Source organism: Drosophila sechellia, chromosome 3R, assembly GCF_004382195.2.
Source record: "Drosophila sechellia strain sech25 chromosome 3R, ASM438219v1, whole genome shotgun sequence".
NCBI classification, from domain to species: Eukaryota; Metazoa; Arthropoda; class Insecta; order Diptera; family Drosophilidae; genus Drosophila; species Drosophila sechellia.
Window position 1 is genome coordinate 4762435 of NC_045952.1, and position 21978 is coordinate 4784412.

The 21978-nt window shown below is 43.6% G+C and overlaps 1 protein-coding gene across 1 annotated transcript in view; it reads right to left on the minus strand.

Annotated features, from left to right (window-relative positions):
• The window catches only part of LOC6614047, a 97952-nt gene that overhangs the window by 33434 nt on the left and 42540 nt on the right, over positions 1 to 21978 (minus strand). Inside the window, exon 3 of the mRNA XM_032721567.1 lies at positions 7001 to 7133. Coding sequence (XP_032577458.1) covers positions 7001 to 7133 — 133 coding nt within the window. The remainder of the gene's footprint in view (positions 1 to 7000; positions 7134 to 21978) is intronic.

The following is a 21978-nucleotide window of genomic DNA, read 5'->3' on the forward strand; positions in this document are numbered from 1 at the left end:
TATTGCCATTTAATGCTTCTCCTTTTTGTTCGCTCCTCAGTTTGTAACGCTTACAAAATCCTATTCAAAAAGATTGCAAAAGGGCTGAAAGGGGACGGGGCGGGCAGCTCGAAAAAAATATATATGTATATAATAAAAAAAGGACTGAAAACTTTTGCACTCACAATATCCATTGAATAATTTTATGACAATATGTGTCAGATCGTGTCGGTGTGTGCGTGTGTGCCCATGTGTGTGTGTGCCGGTATTTTCTGACAGTTTAAACAGATGCTGCTGTCGTGGGAACCTTTTCATCCGCCATCTCTCTCCCGACCGACTATTACCCATGACAATCGACGGGGTCTACTTAAAAATGTTGTGTCAGATTACTTTTAATTTTAATTGATGGGGTAACTAAGCATTGCATTTTACATGTTGCAATAAATACGAAATGGATCTAAGTTAAATAGGAATAATCGTGTTTGGAATATTATGAATCATCCTTTGGTAGTTCATAGAAAAATATGAGAAGTAAGCCTTATTTATTAATATTTATTTTAAGGGATCTTCAGGCAAACTTAAAGAAAACCATTTATTTCGAGCTATCAAAAGAGTTTTGCTCCCTTCACGTGAAATGAAGTGCAATTTTCAATTTGAAGCATTCCATTATTCGAATATTTCAGGCATAACAAATAAAGCTATGTTTACTCTTGCACATTTGGAATTAAAAACCAATAGAAAAGGAGAAACCCATTAGTTTAGAGTTACGGATTTCTTAGATTACAGTTCTCATATTTCTATATTTATGTATTTCATTTATCGTAACCCCCCTTTCAACTGCGAACGTTGGTTTGCATCGCATAATCCCCTTTTACAGGGTATTTAAACTGTGCAATTCAACTATGCATCGCTCGAAACTGGCAATAAACTATGAGGGCATGAGGGTCTGCCAACGTGCGTCCCACTTGGGCGCTTTATCCACATCCACCTGTATGGACAAAATTAGACAGGTGAGAATAGGCGGCGCACATTGTTCGGAGTTTCGCATATTGTCTGGCGGCCCGTATCAAATTATGCATAAAGAAACCCTATCGCAGGCGTGGCGAAAGGGGTGAAGAGGGTAAGGGGGGTAAAGGGGCTTTTCGGGACGAAGCGCCAGAAAGTGTGCTCCGTAACTCGACAAAAGTGGCAACAAATTTAAAATTGGTTTCTACACACAGGCACACACACATCGGCAAACAAAAGAAACGCAGCGGCGAGAGAAATATGAAACAATAATAACACCAAAAAGGGGCTGTTTACACGCCCCCATATATACACACACAAAAGTATGCAAATGGTTTTTCTGCCCCTTTGTTTTTGTCTTTGCTCTTGTTTTTGTTTTTGCTTTGTTTTTCCCACTTTTTTGCAGGCGACTCGTCCATTGTGTGTGTGTGTGGGGGGGGGGGGGGAGGGGGGAGGGGTGGGGTTTTGGGGGTATTGGTATTATTATGGAGCCATGCTGTGTAATATCTGTAAATTTCTTTCGTTATTGCCAACAACGGTTTCCCTTGGAACCCCCTTCCCCACCCCCCTCCAATTTTCCCAATCCCCTCGCTTTTCCAGCGAACGGTGTTGACATTTGTTGGCATCTTTCCACACATTGTTGCCGCTGGTGTTGGTTTTTGTTTGGTTTTCGCTCCATCTTCTTCTTTACTTTTACTATATAATTTGTAGCATATGAATATATGAAGGAGTCAGCCCGGGAATAAAAAATCTACGGAGCTGCAGAAACAAAAAGGGCAGCCAAGTTCAAATTTATGCAGTGTCGCCCAATAAATTCTGCAATAAATTCAAAATAAAACTTTCATCCTCGGCTCGCCTATTTGGTTTTTCGGTGCTCTGTGTGAGCATTGCCGCAGGTTAGGGTTTCCAAAAACCCAAAGCCATTCAGACTTCCAGTTGAGAGTCCGAGAACAGATTTTAATATTTTGATTGGGGTTAAAAATTAGCTGGAAAAAGGGTCCCTGCGATGGGATTTCCGACTGATTTTAGCAAACAGAAATAAGATTCCACATATTTTGTTGGTATCTTGTAGGGCGAAAGTTCTATCAGAGAGCGCAATCGAATACTAATTGTGTATTTCATATAAAAAAAAAATAAATTAGAAAAGATTTGAAATTTTTTCTAAAACACGATTACACTCGGTGTGTATTATTCTATTTGGGATCATCAACTTTAATTACTGTGCAATTTAAGCCGAAGCGGATTTGGGCAACAATTCAATTGAATTCAGATATTTACTCTTCGGTCCATTAAATCGAAAATAAATACTTAATTGTGGCAACTTAAACAAGAACAGATTGTTCAAATACACAACGACGATGTTAAGTTCACAGCATTTTCCAATTACTGTGAATTCCTTCCGTCCAATTACTGAAATCGAAGTCATTAAAAGTTAATCACGACGATTGAGAGAAGTTTGGTAATCGGCCTCCCGCCTTGGAAAGCGCAATCAGGGCAAGGATTGGACCACCATTTCCGTGTGACCAAGTGGCGACCCGACAAAGAAAATCCCCACGTCGGCATTTCTCTGTCGGCGGTGGAAGCCAGAGCTTAGTGTCGGCCAAATCGATTTGCATGAGCCACTTGCATTTCCGCTGCCACACACGCACACCAGTGCACACCCACACCCCCACACACTCACACACACGTTCACCCACAAGACCGCATATACATTTGAAACTTAATTACAGTTTTAAATATCCCATCTAACCTAAAATTCGCGCAAAGTGCGACTGCAGAGCCGCCTGCCGCTCGTAAAATGGCCCGAAAATGCACTCGACTTAATTGCCTTTGGACCACGACTTTTGCCCGTCCTTTTGAGCACACTCAAAAAAATTATTTTACGTGCTCTATTAAGATGGAAGTTATAGATAATGATGTTGTATTGAGTAATTACATTGAGAGTGGAGTTATTGTAAACATTAGATACTTATATTTTCCATCGTAAGAGTTATATTTCCTGAGCTTGTTTTTCAGTTGGATTTGTTATTCTTAACTTTCGTTATATAAGCTTTAAAATAATGACTTTCTCACAAGAGATCTTAATAATATTTATTCGAATCCGCTGACGATTACCACCATGTATCAAATAGTAATCCTAATCCTGTAACAGGGATCTCATTCCAAGAATTACTCTATTAGATAGTGAAGTTTGAGCCCATATGCAGATATAGCCTCAAAAAACCCTCTGGTTAGCCTCTAGTCTTAACTATATTTCATTTTTAAGGCCTACTGTAGATACATTAAAACTAACCGTTTAAAACGAATTAAATTCACGTGTAGATGTATGCCACTTCAGACTGAGATTCTGACATCTTCAGATTCTCTTCACTTACGCCGCCGACTGCCGTTGGCCTTTATTGCCAGCCATTTTGAATACCATTTGGTGGCTTATTACTTCTGCGGCAGACCGCTCCTCAAGCAGCCGGATACACCGCCCAATACACACACCGCACACGCTCTACTCGGAGCAAATGCACTTTCGATTGGTCCCTCCATCCGGATTTTCCGACCAGCCGACTGTATTTATGGGCGGCTGTTGTTGGTTGGAGGGCGGCTGGCGGCGATTATGGCAGTTAGCGTGGCACTCAGATTATCCTCTTTTGACAGCCAGTCCTCCGTCGAGTTGGGCTCAGGATGGAGCAGACCGGCTGGAGCAGACCCATCCAATCCGCAGCGAATTTAATTATTCATGCCACGGAACCTACGGATACAGATGCCCGGCATCCAGGAGGCAGTATCCAGCATCCAGCAGCCGGGCGCCCAGGTGAGCTTTAAAAATCAATTAACCTTGATTGTGCCACGGGCTTTAAGTCCACTGTGGGTTAAATACCCACCTTACACTAGGTAACTAGGTATATTTGTTCTGTGCACTTGGGTTTTCCTAATCTATCAACTGCAGAAGGAAATAAATGCATTCATTTTACAATAAACAAAGAACCCGATGCATTAATATGCCATAAATTAAAAAGATTATTACATGCGCGAGACTTTACAAATTCACCTTAATTTGTTATTTACCATTTATTATTGAACACTTAAAATCAGATTTAAATTTCCGTAACGGATTTTGCGAAATGAACTTTAAATTGAATATACTTATGTTTCCACCTGAGCTGCTCATCAAGTACCAGAACAGTTATTTAATTTAATTTTATATATTTTCATTGCTTCATTTCGCTTGATCCCGGCGGGAATTCCAATCGCAAGGGATTCGGCGGATGCATCGTTCCTGTTTGTCTCTTGTATCGCTTCATCCCATGCCCATTTTCTTCTGCCTTTTGTTTATTATGTGGGCTTTTGGGGGGGCGATGGGGGCGTGGAATGTCCTGCCAATGCCATTGATGGCCTGCAATATTGAACGTGACAGTTGGCCTGTCGACCCACAGAGCTTCCCGCTCGCTGCTCGTTACAGGTGGCTGTCATGGCAAATGTTAATTTTAATAATGGAAGGGCAAGCAGCCGCCCCCTGACCTCTCTGCCCATATCGCTCGCTTACGACTCACAACAAATAAATGTATAAAAATCTTATGAAAATCGCATTTCAAGGGTCAAAGTCAGCAGAAACAAATCCCGGCCAGCTATCCGGGGCCATAAAAATGTACCCAAAGACCCGAAATAGCCTAACCCTAAAAAACTGTCTGCTTGTCGGCCAGTCAAACAACAAAGCAAAAGTTAACATTATAATTTTTAATATTTTTGCTTTTAGCCTCCTGGGCAGGACATCGTTTTGTTCGGGGGCTCAGCTCCTGCCTTTGTATCAGGGTGTAAAGCTGTCAAATGCAGAGACCTGCTAGACACCACTTTCCACAGGGTATTTGGTGTGTGGCAGTGGGTGTTGTTGTGGATCTTGGTGTGTGCGAGCCTGTTTAGGTGAGGCTGCCAGCTGTGACGTGCCTTTGGAAATGTTGCAAAGCCTGGTCGGCAAAAAGGATGCTCGACACTTGGGGGAAAATCATCAGGATCAGCAGGATAATGCAAACTATCAGATGAAAGAAATGGCCTTTCATACAAAAGTCAGCATGATATATCAATACACATACAGTTTGCAGTTTATCATTAAAAATTTACTGAGTTACTGAAGGATATCAGTCAGATTTCGAATACAGCAGTGCTCATTAACATAGTGCTGTGCTTACTTTTGAATAAATAATATAATTATATAATAATCTATAAATTAAGCAAGTAAGTATAAGTAATTTTAGAGAATTTCTCTCCGTGTACTATCTGGAAAAACCTTGGGGGACCCGTTCGGTGCCCTGTTTACCCCGGCTCTATTTCTCCGCCCTTCACATGCTGCTTTCAATTTCGGCGCCTTTTCGGTTTTAGCCTTTGGTTTTGATTCTTTTCTAAGCCCCATTCAGCTGCCGCCCTGTGTTTCCTTCGATTTCACGCAGAGCTGGCAATTTTACGCCGCAGCCAAGTCCTTTCTGGAGTTTTTCCCTTGGAATCCTGTCGTTCGCCTGTGCAGATGTTGCTGTTGTTCCTGTTTTCGCCTGTGTCATTTATTTCCTTAAATTTCATTTCTATTTCTTGTTTTCCTTTCGGTGTGGGTGTGTGTTTTTTCTCTGTGTGCACTGGCATGTCCTGCAAGGGAAATCGAATTCGAATCACTTTCGGATATTTTTGGTTATAAAGTCGGAAATTTTGCGACATTATTGTTTTCCACATTTTTCTAGTTTTCCGTTGTTGTGTTTTGCTGTTTGTTTTCCTTGGTCCAAGCACTTACATACCTCCACCGCTCATATTTTCCCCTTTGTCTGGTCTGAAATTTATTGCTTCCAATTGAGTGCACGAAGCGGCAGGAACAACAACTTCAACAAGGATCAGTGAGCTGGGCAACACGATTCGTGAACAGTTCGCGTTCGCCCTTGAGATACGCGTGCGTTTGTATTCGTATCCGCATCCGCATTCGCATTCGCATCCACATTCACATCCATATTCGTGTATCCATATCCATGTCGACGTCGTTGTCTATGTCCCTATGCCCGAAAAGCCCCGTCCACCCGCTGGCAACATATTGAAAAGGAAGCACATGTAAGCAAAATTGACAAGGCTAAAGGATATCGATGTCTGCTTATAATGTGCAACATATTAAACCTAAGCACACGTTCGCCAGCGAGCTCTATAAATAACAGCAGCAGGAGTTCGAGGACATCGCCGCGGGGCGTGGGTGTTGATGGAGACCCAGGATGGGTTGGCGATGAGGATGGGTCCACCCGCCCTCGCCCACAATCAAAGTTGCCGCCAAAACAGTTTTCACTTTGGATGCCATTATTTTGCTGGCCCGCTTTTCACCTCGGATGTCCTTTGCCTCGGGTCCTGCGGCTAATATATGAGTCCATGTCGTCCCGTTTGGCCTGCCTGCTATGCCGTTGCTTTGTTTTGCTTTGACCCGCTCCTGGAGCCATGTCCTGGCCCCAAGTTCCCGGACTAGGCTTATGCGGCAGCACACTCAAAGAAAATCTCTTCTCAAATTAATAACTTCAATAGAAAAAAGTTTGGCATAACGAATCTGTTATTAGAATCGCGTGCAACTTATTCGAAATCATCACCGATTAACTCCATTTATTATAACATTTTTCGAAAGGAGCCCATTTAGTTAGTTGATATGCCAAATTGCTTAGCGTTCAGTGTAGCTCCACCCATACCGACTCCAGTTGAGTTAATATTGATGATGTTATTAAAATAATAAATTATTTGAAAATTATGAACTGCTGCCATTTCTCATGAAGCTGTCGGGTCGCGTAAGTGGAGGGAGCTGCCATTGGAGGGCCTTATAAATCAAAGGTAGCCGGAATACGGACCCCAGTTGGCCGGCACCGAAAAGGGTGGAACTTCTGTCAACCGCATAGACAGATATCCACATCCACATCCCCGTCCACATACTGGGAATCTCAAAGAGACTATAAAATTAGCAAGTGGCTGCTAACCTGAATTCAAATTCGACTGCCTTGGATGGGGGACTCCTGCTTACCTGTAAAGTGGCTTTCCGGCGCTCTCACGGAACCAGAGCACCATGTACACCCGGTCGTCCTTCGCCTCCGGCTCGATGTCGCACGGCAAGGATGCGGTTCGTCCCAGAACGGCCTCCACGGCCACCGTGGAAACTGAAAGGGGAGGGGAAACACAATTATGAGTGCACTGCGGTAAAATAATCATATGTGGTCTAGAAAGGCACGTACGAAAGCCATCAAATAGAAGATACTTTAATTATTCGTATTATAGAAGAGAATATAATACGGGTATATATTGCAAGTGTCCTTTTGAAAATGCATGAACTTGTGATATGTACAAATTTCTTATATTCACAGTATGCCAAAATATAGTTCTTTAGTTCCTTGAATGCAAAAAATATTTATTTCGGATAAATGGGCATTTATAAAATAGAGCTGAACAAAATACTAGGTCGGCATATTGATTTCGAAGCCAAAATGTATACTGTATTTTTTATTAATTATTAATTTAAAGCCTTGTCATAATTATACAACAGATTTCATTATAGCATTGAGCAGGCAACTTATACTTAAGTGCCTATTTTTTTTTGATTTTAGCTTGAATGACAGCAAGTTTGGCTGACGAAATGTTGTATTGGAAATCCTTGACTCATTTTCCCTGGGTGTATCATTACCGTTTCCACCCAATGCAATTGAATGAAACGACAGGTGGGGTGGCTCTTTTGAAATGTCATGACAAAACTATTGCCAAAGTCATTAACACAATATGAAAATGTCCTTTTTGCTGTGGGCCCGGGCTGACTTTCTGGGGTGTTGCCACAATTACTGCGACTCGACTCCTTCGTCGATTTCCTAGCAAATGTCAACAAAACGCTGCCTTTTAAGTGTCACGTCGAGACTCCCGTCCCACAAACGCGGAGCACGCAAGGCGGCAACCGCACGACAACCTCAAGGCAGAACCCAACCAACCACCCACCGACCATGGAGCCACCCTAATACCCTACCATCCCATCAGTAACCGCCCAGATCCTTTCAACCACGCAGCTCCTTTCGACCGCAATAGCCGCTGACGTTCATCGTTGTACTCGCATAATCACAACCAAGTACGTGAGTGGGAATATTAATGCCAAATTGGAGCCAACGACAACGATGACGATGACGTCGACAATGGTGATGACGATGGCCGGTCTGCGATTTCTTCCGATTTCAGGCGGCCTCATCTTTTGCATTTAAACTGCCAATTGATGTCGCTGAAAATAGATAAATGCTAAGGGCACAGTCGTCGCTTCCGTTCCCAATCCAATCTGGTCCGCCGATTTCCCCACTCCCACTCCCACTCCCCCCAATCAATCCGGCAAAATGACACGGATTAAAGCCAGCCAACCAGCCAGCCAGGCAGATTTCAAGTTAAAGCCCCTAATTGTCCTTTGGCGTGAGAAGGACCGCAGGGTGGTGTGTGCAAGTGGGCGGGTCTTGGATGTTTAGTTAGTTCCGAACCCACAAGTCGTAAATTAATACGAGAAACATGTACTCTAAATGCATGGCCATTAATCAGCGGGCTGAATAAAACATTAATAGCCATCAAAGAGTAGCCAATAAGTTCCATAAATTGATTAGGAAAGGATTGGGCTGTGACGTAGAGTAAACTAAGTTGACAGTAGTCAAATATATATACCCAGAATAGAGGATGGCTGGTACCGCTCTAAATATGTTAAGAAATTTTAATATCCTTTGAATTCCCCACGCAAGTCAGGCAGACAGAGATATTTGCCAGCGATTGACGCTCGACACACTCATCGCATCGATTTCTTTGCGCAAAAATTGAAAATCCAATTGCTCACCTGTCCAGCTGTCACAACCCAGAAACTCGAACACATCCATCACGGACCTATTTTACAGCCCGGTGCTCATTAATACCCAAAAGGGAGCCCCACAATCGTGTTACGCGTAATTTAATTTCGCCAGCCACCAAACGAGTGAAATGAATAAAAATGATGGAAGGCGCCGGAGGAGCGCAGGCAGGAGCAAATGCTCCGCTTGCAGACGATGCCAAAAATTGTTGACATTTATTTAATATGCGCACGTTTTATAGAAAAGCAATTCCCAGTCGGATAATTTATGGCACACTACAGAAATTTGCACATGAAAACGCCGACCCAGCGCCACCCATCGAAAAACACTCGCCCACGCAGGCAAACCGAATGACAAACGGACAAGCAGACAGACTCGCATACGGACGCATACAGATACAGATACATCGTGTACATCGTGTACGAGTATGAGTGCTGGTGGGCATCTACAGCTGTATTGGTGAGTGGGCTGTCGCCGAACATGGTAGCAATTTTCGTGCGTTTGTAATTCCCATGTAAGATGTCAAATGCTCGACGAGCAGACACAGTTAGGCCCTCTATATCAGGCGGGTGAGGTTCGTACACTGAGCGAAAACAAAATCAATTAGGGTCATTACTCAAGTTAGCGAAAGTACATTCAAACCCAAAGGCTCCTTTAAAATTTGTATGACTTATGGTTTTGTTAGATGGAATATTGAAATGAACTTTTAAGCTGGATACCTTTCTCCTTATTATTATATATTTCTGACTCTTCACTTTTCAATTAATACCATACTAACTAATTAAAAAATATTTTTTTCCCAGTGTGCTAGTCCTGTTCTGTCACTGCCTCAGAGTCCCAAAGGCGGGCGGGCTGTTGCAGCAAATTGACATAATTTGTGATATGCGCCTCCGTCGCCGCCTCCTTCATCGCATCAGCGAGTCCTTCTGCTTCGCGTGCTCCTCCGCCTGCTCCTGCTGCTCCTCCCGATCCTTCTCAGCTCCATCATCCTGCCGCTCGTCAGCGTCAGCGGCGCGCAAGCGTAAGAGTGCAATGAGTGATTTGCCTGTGGCTCCCACTGGGGAATCGCGGATGGGATGGGATGGCTGGAGCTTCAATCCCGTCCCATCCGCAGACCACGAATCAGGCAGCCAAAACCAACTGCCTGGGTTTTGGACAAAGTGGCGCGTGCTGCGGCTTAGGTGGCAAGCTGCTTCTGAGGTCACCGGATTGGGCTGCCACAAGCGGCAACAGTTTAGTTCGGATAGACAAATGCCACTCCATCCAGTCGCGTGTGTGTGCCGCCGGGTAAATATGTGCCTGAGTTCGTGCAGGTGGTGAAATAGGTCAATTTGGGATTATTAGTGCAAATCGAAGGCGAAACTATTTTTAGCAAATTGATTTCAGAGACTGTGGATAGAATAATCCCTTCGTGTTCTTCGAGATTGGGTATCTGCTATCACTTGTTTGGCTTCGCTTGTCCAATTCAATTAATTTGATTAAGCGCTGGACACTCGAAAACATATTTATGTCATTGTGGTTAGCTAATTATCGATCATTGCAATTAAAAAGGATAAATAATTAATATTTTAAGTGCACTTTGTATAAGTTATTTTGTTGCCAAAGCCAATAGCCTAGCAGTAACTTACAAGATTTTATAGTTATACATTTATGAGCCAAGATGAAGTGCAAACATGCTGATAAAATGAGATATTTGCAATGCTGCAATGTATTGCGTAATAAGTCGAGCGAATTAAATGTTGAATTGTGCTACAGACTGCATTGATACTTATTGGGTATTAGGAACTCATCATTTACTATCATCAGTCCAATACGTAAATGATTTAAGACTATTGGCATTCGAATCTGCAATATCGAGTGATATTCCAGCTTGAACCTTTACCTACTTTAACGACATTTTGCTCACCAGCAGAGGGGAAACACCAAAGCAAACATCTTAACAAGGGAATGGGAATTTCCTGGTGATTTCCGCTGGATCCTATATGGTTCGGTAACGTCTTTCCTGCGCCACCCCCAGTGTCATTTCACTTTTTATGCTGGCTAGGAGTGGAAAACAAACACAAATTTTATTTTGCTGCACGCCGCATCTCCCCGTCGTCCCTTTTCCATGATTTCCAGCACTTTTTTGTTATGAAAATTGCCAACAGCTAGGCAACACATACTTAGCACGCACCAAGGCAAACACTGCGATACAGATGCAGAGATGCAGAGAGTGGATGCGGATAGATGGCACATACTGACTGCGGCACGTCGTTCGGCGCACTTGGGTTATGCACATAGTATTTATATTTATATAGAAAAGTCGCCGTTGCCAACACATCCCGCTCGCCCTATATAAACGAAAGAAGCTGTGAAACTTATGCAAATTGCATTTCAGTGTCTGCGCAAAAGCTCGACACAAAACACAGCGTGGCGAGAGGAGCACAAGGAGCACAAGGAGCTCAAGGAGCAAGGAGGCAGCGGCATCAGCGCCTAAAAGTATGCAATGCTAACGCGCCTTGCTCCAAAAAGTTGTAGAAAATGCGCATAATGAAATCCTCGGCTACGGCAGCATCTTCGGTGCACTCAAAAAAATAGTATGCCAAGCAGGATTAAATCAAACATATTCTGTTAAAGTAGAAAATTGGGAAATCTTTAGGAATCGGACTTAAAGCAAGCTAATATTCAACTCTGATGATCCAGTGTTGTCGCCTTTCGCATGTGTGTGGTGTAAAGATTATATAGCCATTTTAAATTATAGTTAAGCCGCTCTAATTTCAGTGTAAGACCACGGCAGCTTCTTAGCTTTACTTGACTTGGGCTGCTTGCCTTTTTCCACGTTCCACTTTCGCGGCAACGCTTTTGCTGCGCTTTGGCTTATTCATCTTTCTCTTCTTATTTGCGCTGGCGGTCTGTTTGTGTGTGTGCGAGTGTGTGTGTTGTTGTTTCAGAGAGCGCCAAAGTTTTTTGTCTCGTTTCACGCTACAACCGCAGGGCTGCCAGCGACAACGAGTCCTGAGCATGGTAATTTCTGCAGGTCCTGGATGGCCGCTTGTGTGAGTGCGCTTACATGTGAGCGGCTGTGTGTGTGTGTGTGAGCACTTAACTGTAGACACTTGTAAAAATAGCGAGCGACTGTAAAGGCAGCCACTGATGTCGACCCTGGCCGAAAGCTGCAGCTGGAGCGAGTTGGAGCCAAAGCAGGTCACGTGTGGCATAAACGTGCCATTGCGTCAGTCGCTGCTGTTGCCGTTGCATTGTTATTGTTGTCTTGGGTGTAGGAAAATTCTTTAAATAAATACGTATGCACATACGAAGAGTGTGTTAGCGTCTTTCAAGGCGTGCACGGAAACAAATTAGGGCTTATTTAACTCAGGCAAGCAAAGAATGAAATTGATACCTTCAAGTTTTTTGATTACAATGTGATTTAAGCTAACGAGCTGTTCATACAACTGAAGGTATTATCAAAAACACAGTTAAGCTGCCCTTCAAAGATCCTGCATTTTCTATTTTACAAGTCTGAAAGTCTTTCTGCGCGTGTGTGTGTAATTGAGATGAAAGTTAATGGCCAGCGTAGCATACTTTCGAGCGCCCAAATCGCAAGCTAACAAAACGGCAGACAATGCCAACGAACATCGGTGTGTGTGTGGTGTGTGTTGTGCCTGCGTGTCTCACATGAGACTCATGTGCGTGTGTGTGCGAGAAGTGAATGCCACTAAAAACAACAGCCCAGTGGCATTGTTGTTGCCGCTGCCGTAGTGCCTAAGTGGCACAAGGTAAAGTCGCATTGCTGCAGCCTCATCCTCAGTTTTCCCACTTAGTTCTCATTCTCAGCCTCGGGTTCTCACGTTCTCAGGTGCCACGCCCTCGTTTTGTTTGTGGCGCGTATGCCAGTGTGTTTGTTTGTATGCGTGTGTGCAGCTGTTTCTGTGTGTTTGCACTATTTGCACTAATTTAGTTGAAAAACAAACAAAGTCCTTTGTTCAATTTTCGCCTTTCAGATTCGTAAGCAATGGAAGTAGAAGAGTTGGGGAGTTTGGTTACCACACTAAGAAAAAATATCTGAAGGTCCGTTTTTGAAGAATTGTATTATAATTACGTTATTATCCCGTCTTTATATTGAAAACTTATTAAATTAATACCAAGCATAACATAAATGATAAATTTAGGCGTAAAAAATATATATTTCTAAACGCAAGCTCTTGTTCAGATTCCCAGTCATCTTTACCAGTGCACCATCTTAAAATTCCTAGCCAAGGACTGCATTTTTGATGCAGCTTAGTGGAGCTCGAAGAACAAGACTTGCAACAGCCCCGGGAAAGTGTTAGCCCATTTTCCGTTTACAGCTTACGGCACACCTCGCACTTCCCCCCTCCCGTAATTAGCAAAGTAATTTTTCTGCGCTTAAATTTTGCATAGCCTGCAATTAGGGCGCTTCATTCGCTCTGATCCTTCAGTGGGAGGATGGGGAAGCTGGCAATTAGCATGTCAATTGATGGGCCGAGTCAACAAACAGAAATTCAATTCCGACATGATAAATAAAATGCCAGGGCCATGAGCAATCGTGACAGTCATGATAGCAGTCACAAAAGTGGCACAATGGCAAATACTTTTGCTTCTTTGTTGGCCCCGTAAAACAACGAAAGAAATAACAAACTGACAGGCTGGCACGCCGCTGCCAGTCTACTTGTACATTATTGTTGACCTTCGGCCTTGTCGCAGATGAGTGGGCGTTCGGTTATTGATTTCCCACTCATGGCATGGCCCTCCCAAATCGATATTTGAATATGTGTGCGGCCTGGGTGCTTAAAGTCAAAGGAACTGGGCGCTTTAAGCGCAGGAATCTCCAAGAACCTGGTCAAAGAGCAAGGGCCAGGCCACCAAGGTGCCAAAGTGCCAAAGTGCCGAGGCATGTGAATCAACTGGCAGCAGTCCAGATCCTGACCGCACAAACAAGGACCTCCAGTTCGCAGCCTTGTGTAGTTTGATGCCTGGGATGCCAGGGATTACATCAATTACAGAGCCGGCTTTTCTTCAAACCGACCTGACCGTAAAAGTAAGAATAACGAGTTGGGCAACAGGACCTTGCCGGCGCCTCACGCCCCAGTTACCCACCGCCACGCCCCCCCGAACTGCCTCACGCCCCACATTTTCGTTTTTCCACAAAAGTCGTCGTCGTTCCACTCGTTCGCACTGTGTACATTTGACCCGAAGTGCATTGGTCATCACGTGTGGCCATGTGTCTGCATTTGAGTGCACTTTGGTCAGCAATTATTTTACGTTGAGGTCGCATTAGAGGTGTGCGCCCTCGCTGCCAACAAAGTTGCCTTGGCCAGGACGAAAGCCTGGGCGAGGGTCGATTGATGGTTCGATGGATGACCGTTGACGAATAGATATTTCCAATTATTTGGAAAACAATATGAACATCCGTTGTGTGTCTATTGAGTAAACTTCTATTACTCAATAAATTGAAACCATCGATATAAAAAACTGTCTGTGTGTGAACTTAAAAAATAGAGAGTTACCACTGATAGTGAGCTCTTTTTAAAATGTAATGCAGCTGAAAAACTATGTATATGGATTCTTCAATCCACCCTTTCCGCCTGTGGCTGGAAAAAACGACTCTTCGGACTCCAGAACTAGTCGAGGCATAAAGTACAAGCGAGCTCGCCCAGATCTGCCATCCCACCTAATGGTGGTCTCGTACACAAGGGATCGAAGAGCAAGGAGTCAGGATAGTGAGGATGTTCGGAATGGGATGGGAATAGGAGGACAGACAAGGTAGTTGGCAGCCCGCAGGAGTAGTTGGCCGCCGGCAATGGCAATGGCACTGGCACTGGTCGTGATCCAGGACCTGGTCCTGGAACTGGGAAACTATGGCACTCTGGCACTGGCTGGCAGCACATTGAAGTGCTGTTCGACGCCAGCATTTTGCAGCTGCATTGTCATGTCAACCGATAAATTCACACATACGTGCCCGCATACCAGCAAACAATTGGCACCTTTGGCCATCCTTTTTTCGCAGGGACCACGTCGCAATTGGAGCAGCTGCTCGGTGCTCCAAGACCCGAAAATCCCGAGTCGGAGCAAAGTGTGTGCACTGAACTGTTAGTTATGTTTGCTGGCAGGCAGCCGGCAGTCGACTCATGGGTCGCATACGTAACGTTTCCGCTGCTTGACTACTGAGCGGAATGTCTATCAACCCACTGCGCTCGCCTTTTTTCTGGCCAAGAGCGCTCTGTGTGCGTGAAATCGCGCCAGCGATGATAATGGCGGCAATTGACAGTCCTGGTCAAACTGTGTGCACCGCATAATTTAGTGGCTTCATAAAAACTGACGCGAAAAACAAATGTAACACAAAAAGAGCATGCGGGGAATCAAAAAACAAAAAAAAAGAACACTTTTTCAGCTCAACTATGCTGTTTGCTGAAAAACAATTCAACGGGAAGAGCAGTGGCAAAAGTTTTTCTATATGCTCGAAGGACTTTTAAACTTTGGAATATATTATGTATCTCCTTAATATTTTTAAGTCGCATTATTTGATTTAGTATTAGTATTATTCTTCTGAGATCAGATTTTATGACTTGTCTGCTGTTACAACCAAATGATTCAAATTTGTATTGCTATGTCTGCGTTCGAAATATATGAGTGTCATATTCGTTTTTGCTAAGAAAAAAAATGCGAGGTTCCACTGTACGTACAAAAAGAATGTCTTGCACCGTTAAAAATTCTCGCTGATTCGCTGCACTAATTGAAGCCATGCGAATGGGCATAATATTCAGTATTATGGGCATTATTCCATTCATGGAGGGATTTCAGCTGTTGTTAATCAGTTTTAATTACTCCGCCCCCTCTTTGTATGAGTGCGTGCGGTTGTGGGCGTGTTATAGATTACAATGTGTGCAATTTACAGAGCCGCATGCACTGTGGCCATATAAAAAGCCGCAGCATACTTATGCCAGAGCTTCAAAAGTTTTTGCCAGAATGCCTATGGCAAACATTTTGGCAAAGATTTTCGCCGAGCTCTGCGATTTGCCGACAGTTAGACAAGGCAAAAGTTTTCCGCCTCCTTGGGGTACTGCTCCCTGTGTGTGTGAGGGGGCGTGGTCGTCGGAGGGCGTGTGTGCTGCAGTGGAATTTGCAATTATTGCCGCTTAGCACAAAAATTCCATGCATGCCTGCGTGCCCACATTGAAGTAGGAAGTTGGCGAAATTATTGTCAAGAGTTTCCGCCCGCCCACGCCGTGAATGACAAAAATGAATTTTAATAAAGTTGAGCAAATATTTGCATATTTGCCGGGACGCCAGAAACTTTCATTGACTAACTTTCGCCAGACAATAAACCAATTGGATTTCTCCGTCACCGCGTTTCGATTTGCATGTGATGCGGGTCACGCTAATTAGCTTTCGGCTGGCAGTCGGAAGAACTAAGGTAAATATTATGTCTAAACGTGGACAAATATTTGGCCGGTGCCCAGGTCCCAGCTCGCCCGCCAGCCCTCTTTAAGCCGGCTTTTGGAAAATCAATTTCCCGCCAATGGACACGTAGTCGGGCGTAATAGCTTTAAACTGTTTCAAAACTCGGCGCGAAAAATTTCATTACCTTGCCTTTCGGGGGTCGCCCTCTCGAATGGAATGGCCAACCTTTTTGGCTGTTGTTTCCGTCGCGCTCAAAGTAAATATTTGACAAGATTCGGCAGAAACAACAAGAGCGTTGCCTGCGATGTCCTTGCCTTGCCGAGGCACTTAAAACCTAATTAAATTTACATTACAATTTTTTCGGTTTTTATTTCGCTCGCTCGCCGTTTTTGTTGCCTTTAATTTTGTTTTCGAAAACAGCCACGAGCCATAACTCGGGCAGCGCGGCGACAAAGTCTACGAAACTGGGCTGGCTGGTTGACAAACAGGATATTCCGCACCAGGACCCTCCCAGCTGGTCAGGGAAAGAGCTTCAAAGCCGGGCCAGATTTTTGAATTAAAATATTTTATAATTTACGCTTTGATCCATCCACCGCCGTCGCGGGGGAAGTGGAAGTGCTCAAGGTGTATAATAAAGGATATACATGTTATGAGTGCCATTATTATCCCTTTTGTTTTAAGAGTCGTGAATTGGCCAATAATAGTCGTCAATATATATTTTTAATTTGATGTAGGACATATACAGCTTGTTTTTAATCAAAGTACTTTAATATTGTAAATAACTTTTGAAGGAATTAAAGAAAGCGGTTTGTGAAACTTTGAATTCCAGCCATCACATGATTTAGATTTCTTTAATCTATATTCCTTAAATTCCAGGCATCAAAAGTTTTAGGTTTCTTTGAGCTTATGTGTTTTCATATCTTCTTAATTAAAGCAAATAATCACGAAGCCTGTGGACTGAAACTTTTCAGACATAACGACCCTCTCGAGGTTAGTTTATATCTATGACAAGTGCCCGTTGAATGTTCGACACCTCCGAGGACTGAAGAGCAGGAAAAATGGGAATTTTAGTCCACAATTGGTGGCATCCCTTTGAAAAATGTCGTTACCACTGGAAATCTCAAGTTGAATGGGCCGGGGAATGCATTTTTTCCGGATGCTGCAGAAATATCAAGCAATAAGTGCAAAGAAATGGCAAAAAAAACGTCGAAAAGCAGACAGCACAAATATGTCTGTGCACAGACGGCATGGTTGCATTTTTCACTTGCAGTTGCAAATAAACATTTAAACTCGACTTTTCTGTTTCGTCTAGCTTTTGTTGATTTTCCACGTGTACTTTCTGTTTCCTTTCAGTTTTTTTTTCGCCCCCACCAAAAGGCTTTATTCACATCCACCGAGTGTATTCAATGTGCAACTGCAGCTGAAGCAGATGTTCTGCCCGAACCGAGTATTTATGACGGATCTTTCATCGCCTGGTTGGACTTGAATACCGCACTAAGTCGGGTATTGAGCCTCCAAAGCGGGCTCGTAAACACGTAGAATATTGGCCATTAAGTGGTGTCAGAAGGGGCGAGAATCGAGGAGTGATGGGCCATAGATCAGGCCCTTTCTGAGGCCACCCAGGAAATCATTTAAAAGACATTAAAATTTATTTGGGACCTCGTTAAAGTGCCCGCGGTACAAGTACACACAATAGGCAATAAAACCTGCGTGCGTCACTCCGAAAAGGTTACCCCAACAGTAGATTATGTAAATGGCACCAGCCAAACACGTGTTCTCTTAAAGCCTCCCGCCGTCCAACCTGGCGTATACGCAATATCGAGGCTGAGGCTGGCTGTCGGTGAGATCCTGAGTCGGACAACTGCAATAAAGCAAAAACTTAAAGATTTATTTCTCCCCTGAAGTTGCTGCGGCTGCTGCAGCTGGAGCTGCACACCCACAGCCACAGCCAGACACATATATGTATATCCAAAGATACAGATACAGCGCAGTCCATATGTTGCGTGCAAATCACAGAGCAGTCGGGATGGGTTGGTTTTGGGTTCGGGCTGGGTTTCTCAACTATCTGCTCCTCTGTCCTTCCGTCTGCCACCGCCGGCTACTAAAGACGTTGCCAACAGGAAGTTTGCAAACCAAAAACGGAAGCACCAAGATTTATTATAAAAATGCTCATAGCTCAGGCAGGCAAGCGGCAGCATATTACGTTAAAAGTGCCCAACACACACATGGACTGAAAAAGTTTTACGTGCGCACAGCCACACACAATAGGAACACTTAGAAAATATCTTACTTGATCTATATATAATAATACTGCCCTAGTTTAATTTCATTTAATATATTTCAGTTTGGTTTACTAGTTTTAAAGAAAAAGTGCTTAATTCTGAAATTATTATCGAGCTATATAAAGATATTCTAGAAGAAGATATTCTGTTTTATGTTATTTAATGTGTACATTCCATACAGAATTTCCAATTAAAATTTTGCGACCTTTTTTAGGATTCTATTAAATACGACGAGAGTTTACGATTAAATCAAGTCTGCCTAGTTTTATAGCTGCTTCGATTTTATATATCCCTTTGATGAGAGAGATTTGATGGTTCCTCGTGTTATTTCATAATTTAACGACTTTTTGCTCAGTGTTTGCATATGCCCTTTAAGTATTTAGTGGACTGGCCAGAAGTTGGCAGCAAATTGTGCGGTCGAACACTAAGGCGAGCAGCTCTTAATTGCACATTTATTTAGGATCGCCCGGCAGTCGGGCACTCAGGAGGCAGGACTAGGGATTCCGGCCAGGTCCTGGCCACCCAACTCGTCGGCTAGTCCGCTGCTTAGTAGTTTATCATTCGCTGTACTTAAATTACTCCACCCCGGCACACAGGCACCGCCCACATGTGAGCAGGAGGAAAAACTTTGTGCTCGATTCTCGATGGGTGCTCCTTGGCTTTTTCCCCTGCTTTTCCTTTTTCCAGAAAGCAGAAGCCTGCAAAAGTTTTCGCCCCTTGACGCAGAACGGAAATCTGTATATTAAATGACTAATTATAGACATTTTATTACCTTGAGCAAGATAAATGGCCAACATGTGAGGAGGGCCAAGTGAACTGGTGAACTCGACAAAAGTTCAGTTCGGACCTGGGCACTTCGCAAAAGTAGAGTATCTTTTTGAAGCCAACAAAAATATGTTTAAAACGTTGTTTGAGCACCATCACCTCGCATGTCCTTTACAATTAACTATTTGATGAATACTTTAATGTTAATTAAAAATTACACCGTATCAGTATTATATTCGAATGAAATTGAAAGATTTACTGCATTTACTGCAGTGCTAAAGCTTTTGTAAGTGGCAGTATCAGTAACAGCTTGTCATTTGGCAGTTGGCAGAACATTTTCAATTAAAATACAGCCTAACCTTGAGGAAAAGCGGAAGAGGAGAAGACAGTGGCATGAAATAAAAATGGGAAAATCCGCAAAATTAAAATGACAAAAGCGAGGCGTTTACTTTTAAATGCATTCACACAGTGGCGGCGCCGGCAATTGCCACGTTACGATTCGTTTCATTTCAGTTAGTGTGCCACAGCTGCCGTTGTGTGTTCAGTGTGCCCCGTATTCTATTTTAATTTTCCCGCCCGCTTTTCCATCTCCCTCATCCCCATTTCCCCCCACAAACCCCAACAGGGGTGCATGCACATTTTTTGCAAATGCAGCAAATGAATTTTTTCCTTGTTGCTGTCGCTGGCGTCGCCGTTGCATTTAGTGGCATCATGAGATGCTATTGCAATTTCCCTGCTTGTCGCACATACTAATTCGCACACAGTCCGGATAGACAGTCTCGCCCTTCTGCCACATAATATATATATATATATATATATATATATATATATATATATACACTCGAGTCTGAGAATCTGGGTAGACGCAGTCAGTCCAATAAATTCATGTCAACCCTCAAAGGTCCTTTTAAAGATTCTGATTACGAATAACTTGATAGTACGAATAATCATTACTTTCTTTCCGCCACGCGGAACTATTGTCGACTGGAACTATTGTCTTAGACGCAGCTGTGCGCAGTACGCTGTTTGTGGCACAACAGAAAACATAACCACAAACCAGCGTTAAAGCAAAGTGAGTGCGCTCAAATGCTTTGCATAAGCGGAAAGTAATAATTTAACGAAAAATTTCCTTTTGCTGATGCTGCTCCCGGGTTTCAGCTCCTCTTCCTTACGCTTCAATGGATCCCATTGGATCAAGGATGTGTGGGCGGCGGTGGTCGACGGGCGTTGGGTGGAAATGCCTTTACCGCTATTGCGCAAATTGAACTTTTAACTGTGGCACGAGCTTCCCCGGGCATCCGGTGTCAGCTGTGTGCCTTGCCAACTGCTGTTGCTGCTGATTTTGCTACTGTGTTGCTGCCACTTCTGGCAATGCTGCTGCCGCAGGAAACGACAACATGACCTTCGGGCGATTGCCTGCCTTAAATTTGTTTAGCATCTTCCGCTTACGATATGGCAATAGCCCCTAGATGCATATCAACCAATTGCAAAACTTCTGGCTCCTTATTAGCCCTAGCTGCTTCTGGGCAATCTGCAATAAGTGCAATGGCTTTTGGCCCAAACACTTATGTATATCTAGAATTATTCATGAACGAGTTATATCAATTTAAGCCCACTCTTCCTAGGCGCAAATACATCATAACATATGACCCTTAAACTTGATACTTAAGTGCTGGAATCTTTAACGTGGTTAAATATCTTCAACATCCTTGAATGGAAATTTTCTTAGTGACAAGTGAAATGTAAACTGAATGGGGAAAAACCCACAATGTTTCTTTGATTCGTTGATATTCTTCCATTTATGGCCAAGTGTGCTGCATGCAAATCTCTTTAAAATGCAATAACACGTGTTCCTATATGTGATCTGCTTCCTACTCCGGTTTCCCATTTTCCGTTCAGGATTTTTTAGTGGGAAAACAATGCTTTTGGCCCGGGCCTGTCCTCCGGAAAACTGTTTCACTTAGTCGAATGCATGCGTACACTTGAGACGAATGTGCCGACAAACAAAAAAAAAAAAAGAAAAAGAAACAAAGGGCAACTCATGAGCATAGTGGACGCTGGTAAGTTGGGCATGAGCAGGTGGATTAGGGGTTTACCTGGACCTGGAGAAAGGATTGAGCGGAAATTAATTCGACTTCGGCAGGCGTTGGAGTATTTTCGAGAATTTTCGGAGCGCGACTCTCCGGGGATTTTTCCCAGCGCCACTGACAGATGCAAATTTCATTTTCATGCTAGGCTAAATCGAGTGCGAGAAGAAAAAGGAGCGCGGTGCTCGGAACTCGGAACTCCGTACCGCAAGCAACTCCCAAGAAGATTTCAACATGTCCAAACATGCAAATTTTCCAGTCTGTCGCTGCCTCACCGCTTCCCCTCTTCCATCTAGTTGTTTTTCCTGTTTGGTACCCGGCTTTTCTCGGCCGCGCTGTTGTTTTCCCCAAGCGCTGGCAGGAAAATAAGTAGGAGAGGAAGCAGGAAAAATAGCAAACCCGGCAACCGGAAAAACGGAAGCAACGTGCGTGCATGCGTGACACAATTGAAGCGCCTAAAACGCCGAAAGCTCAGGCCAAAGTCGCAGCTGAAGACCAGAAATCAGGAGGCAGCGAACCAGCTCGTACACAAAGAAAAATCGTAACAATTAAAGACGCATTCGATGTCAAGATGGCCACAGAGGTTTGAAGTCTTCAAAAAGCTGCTTAAAAGAG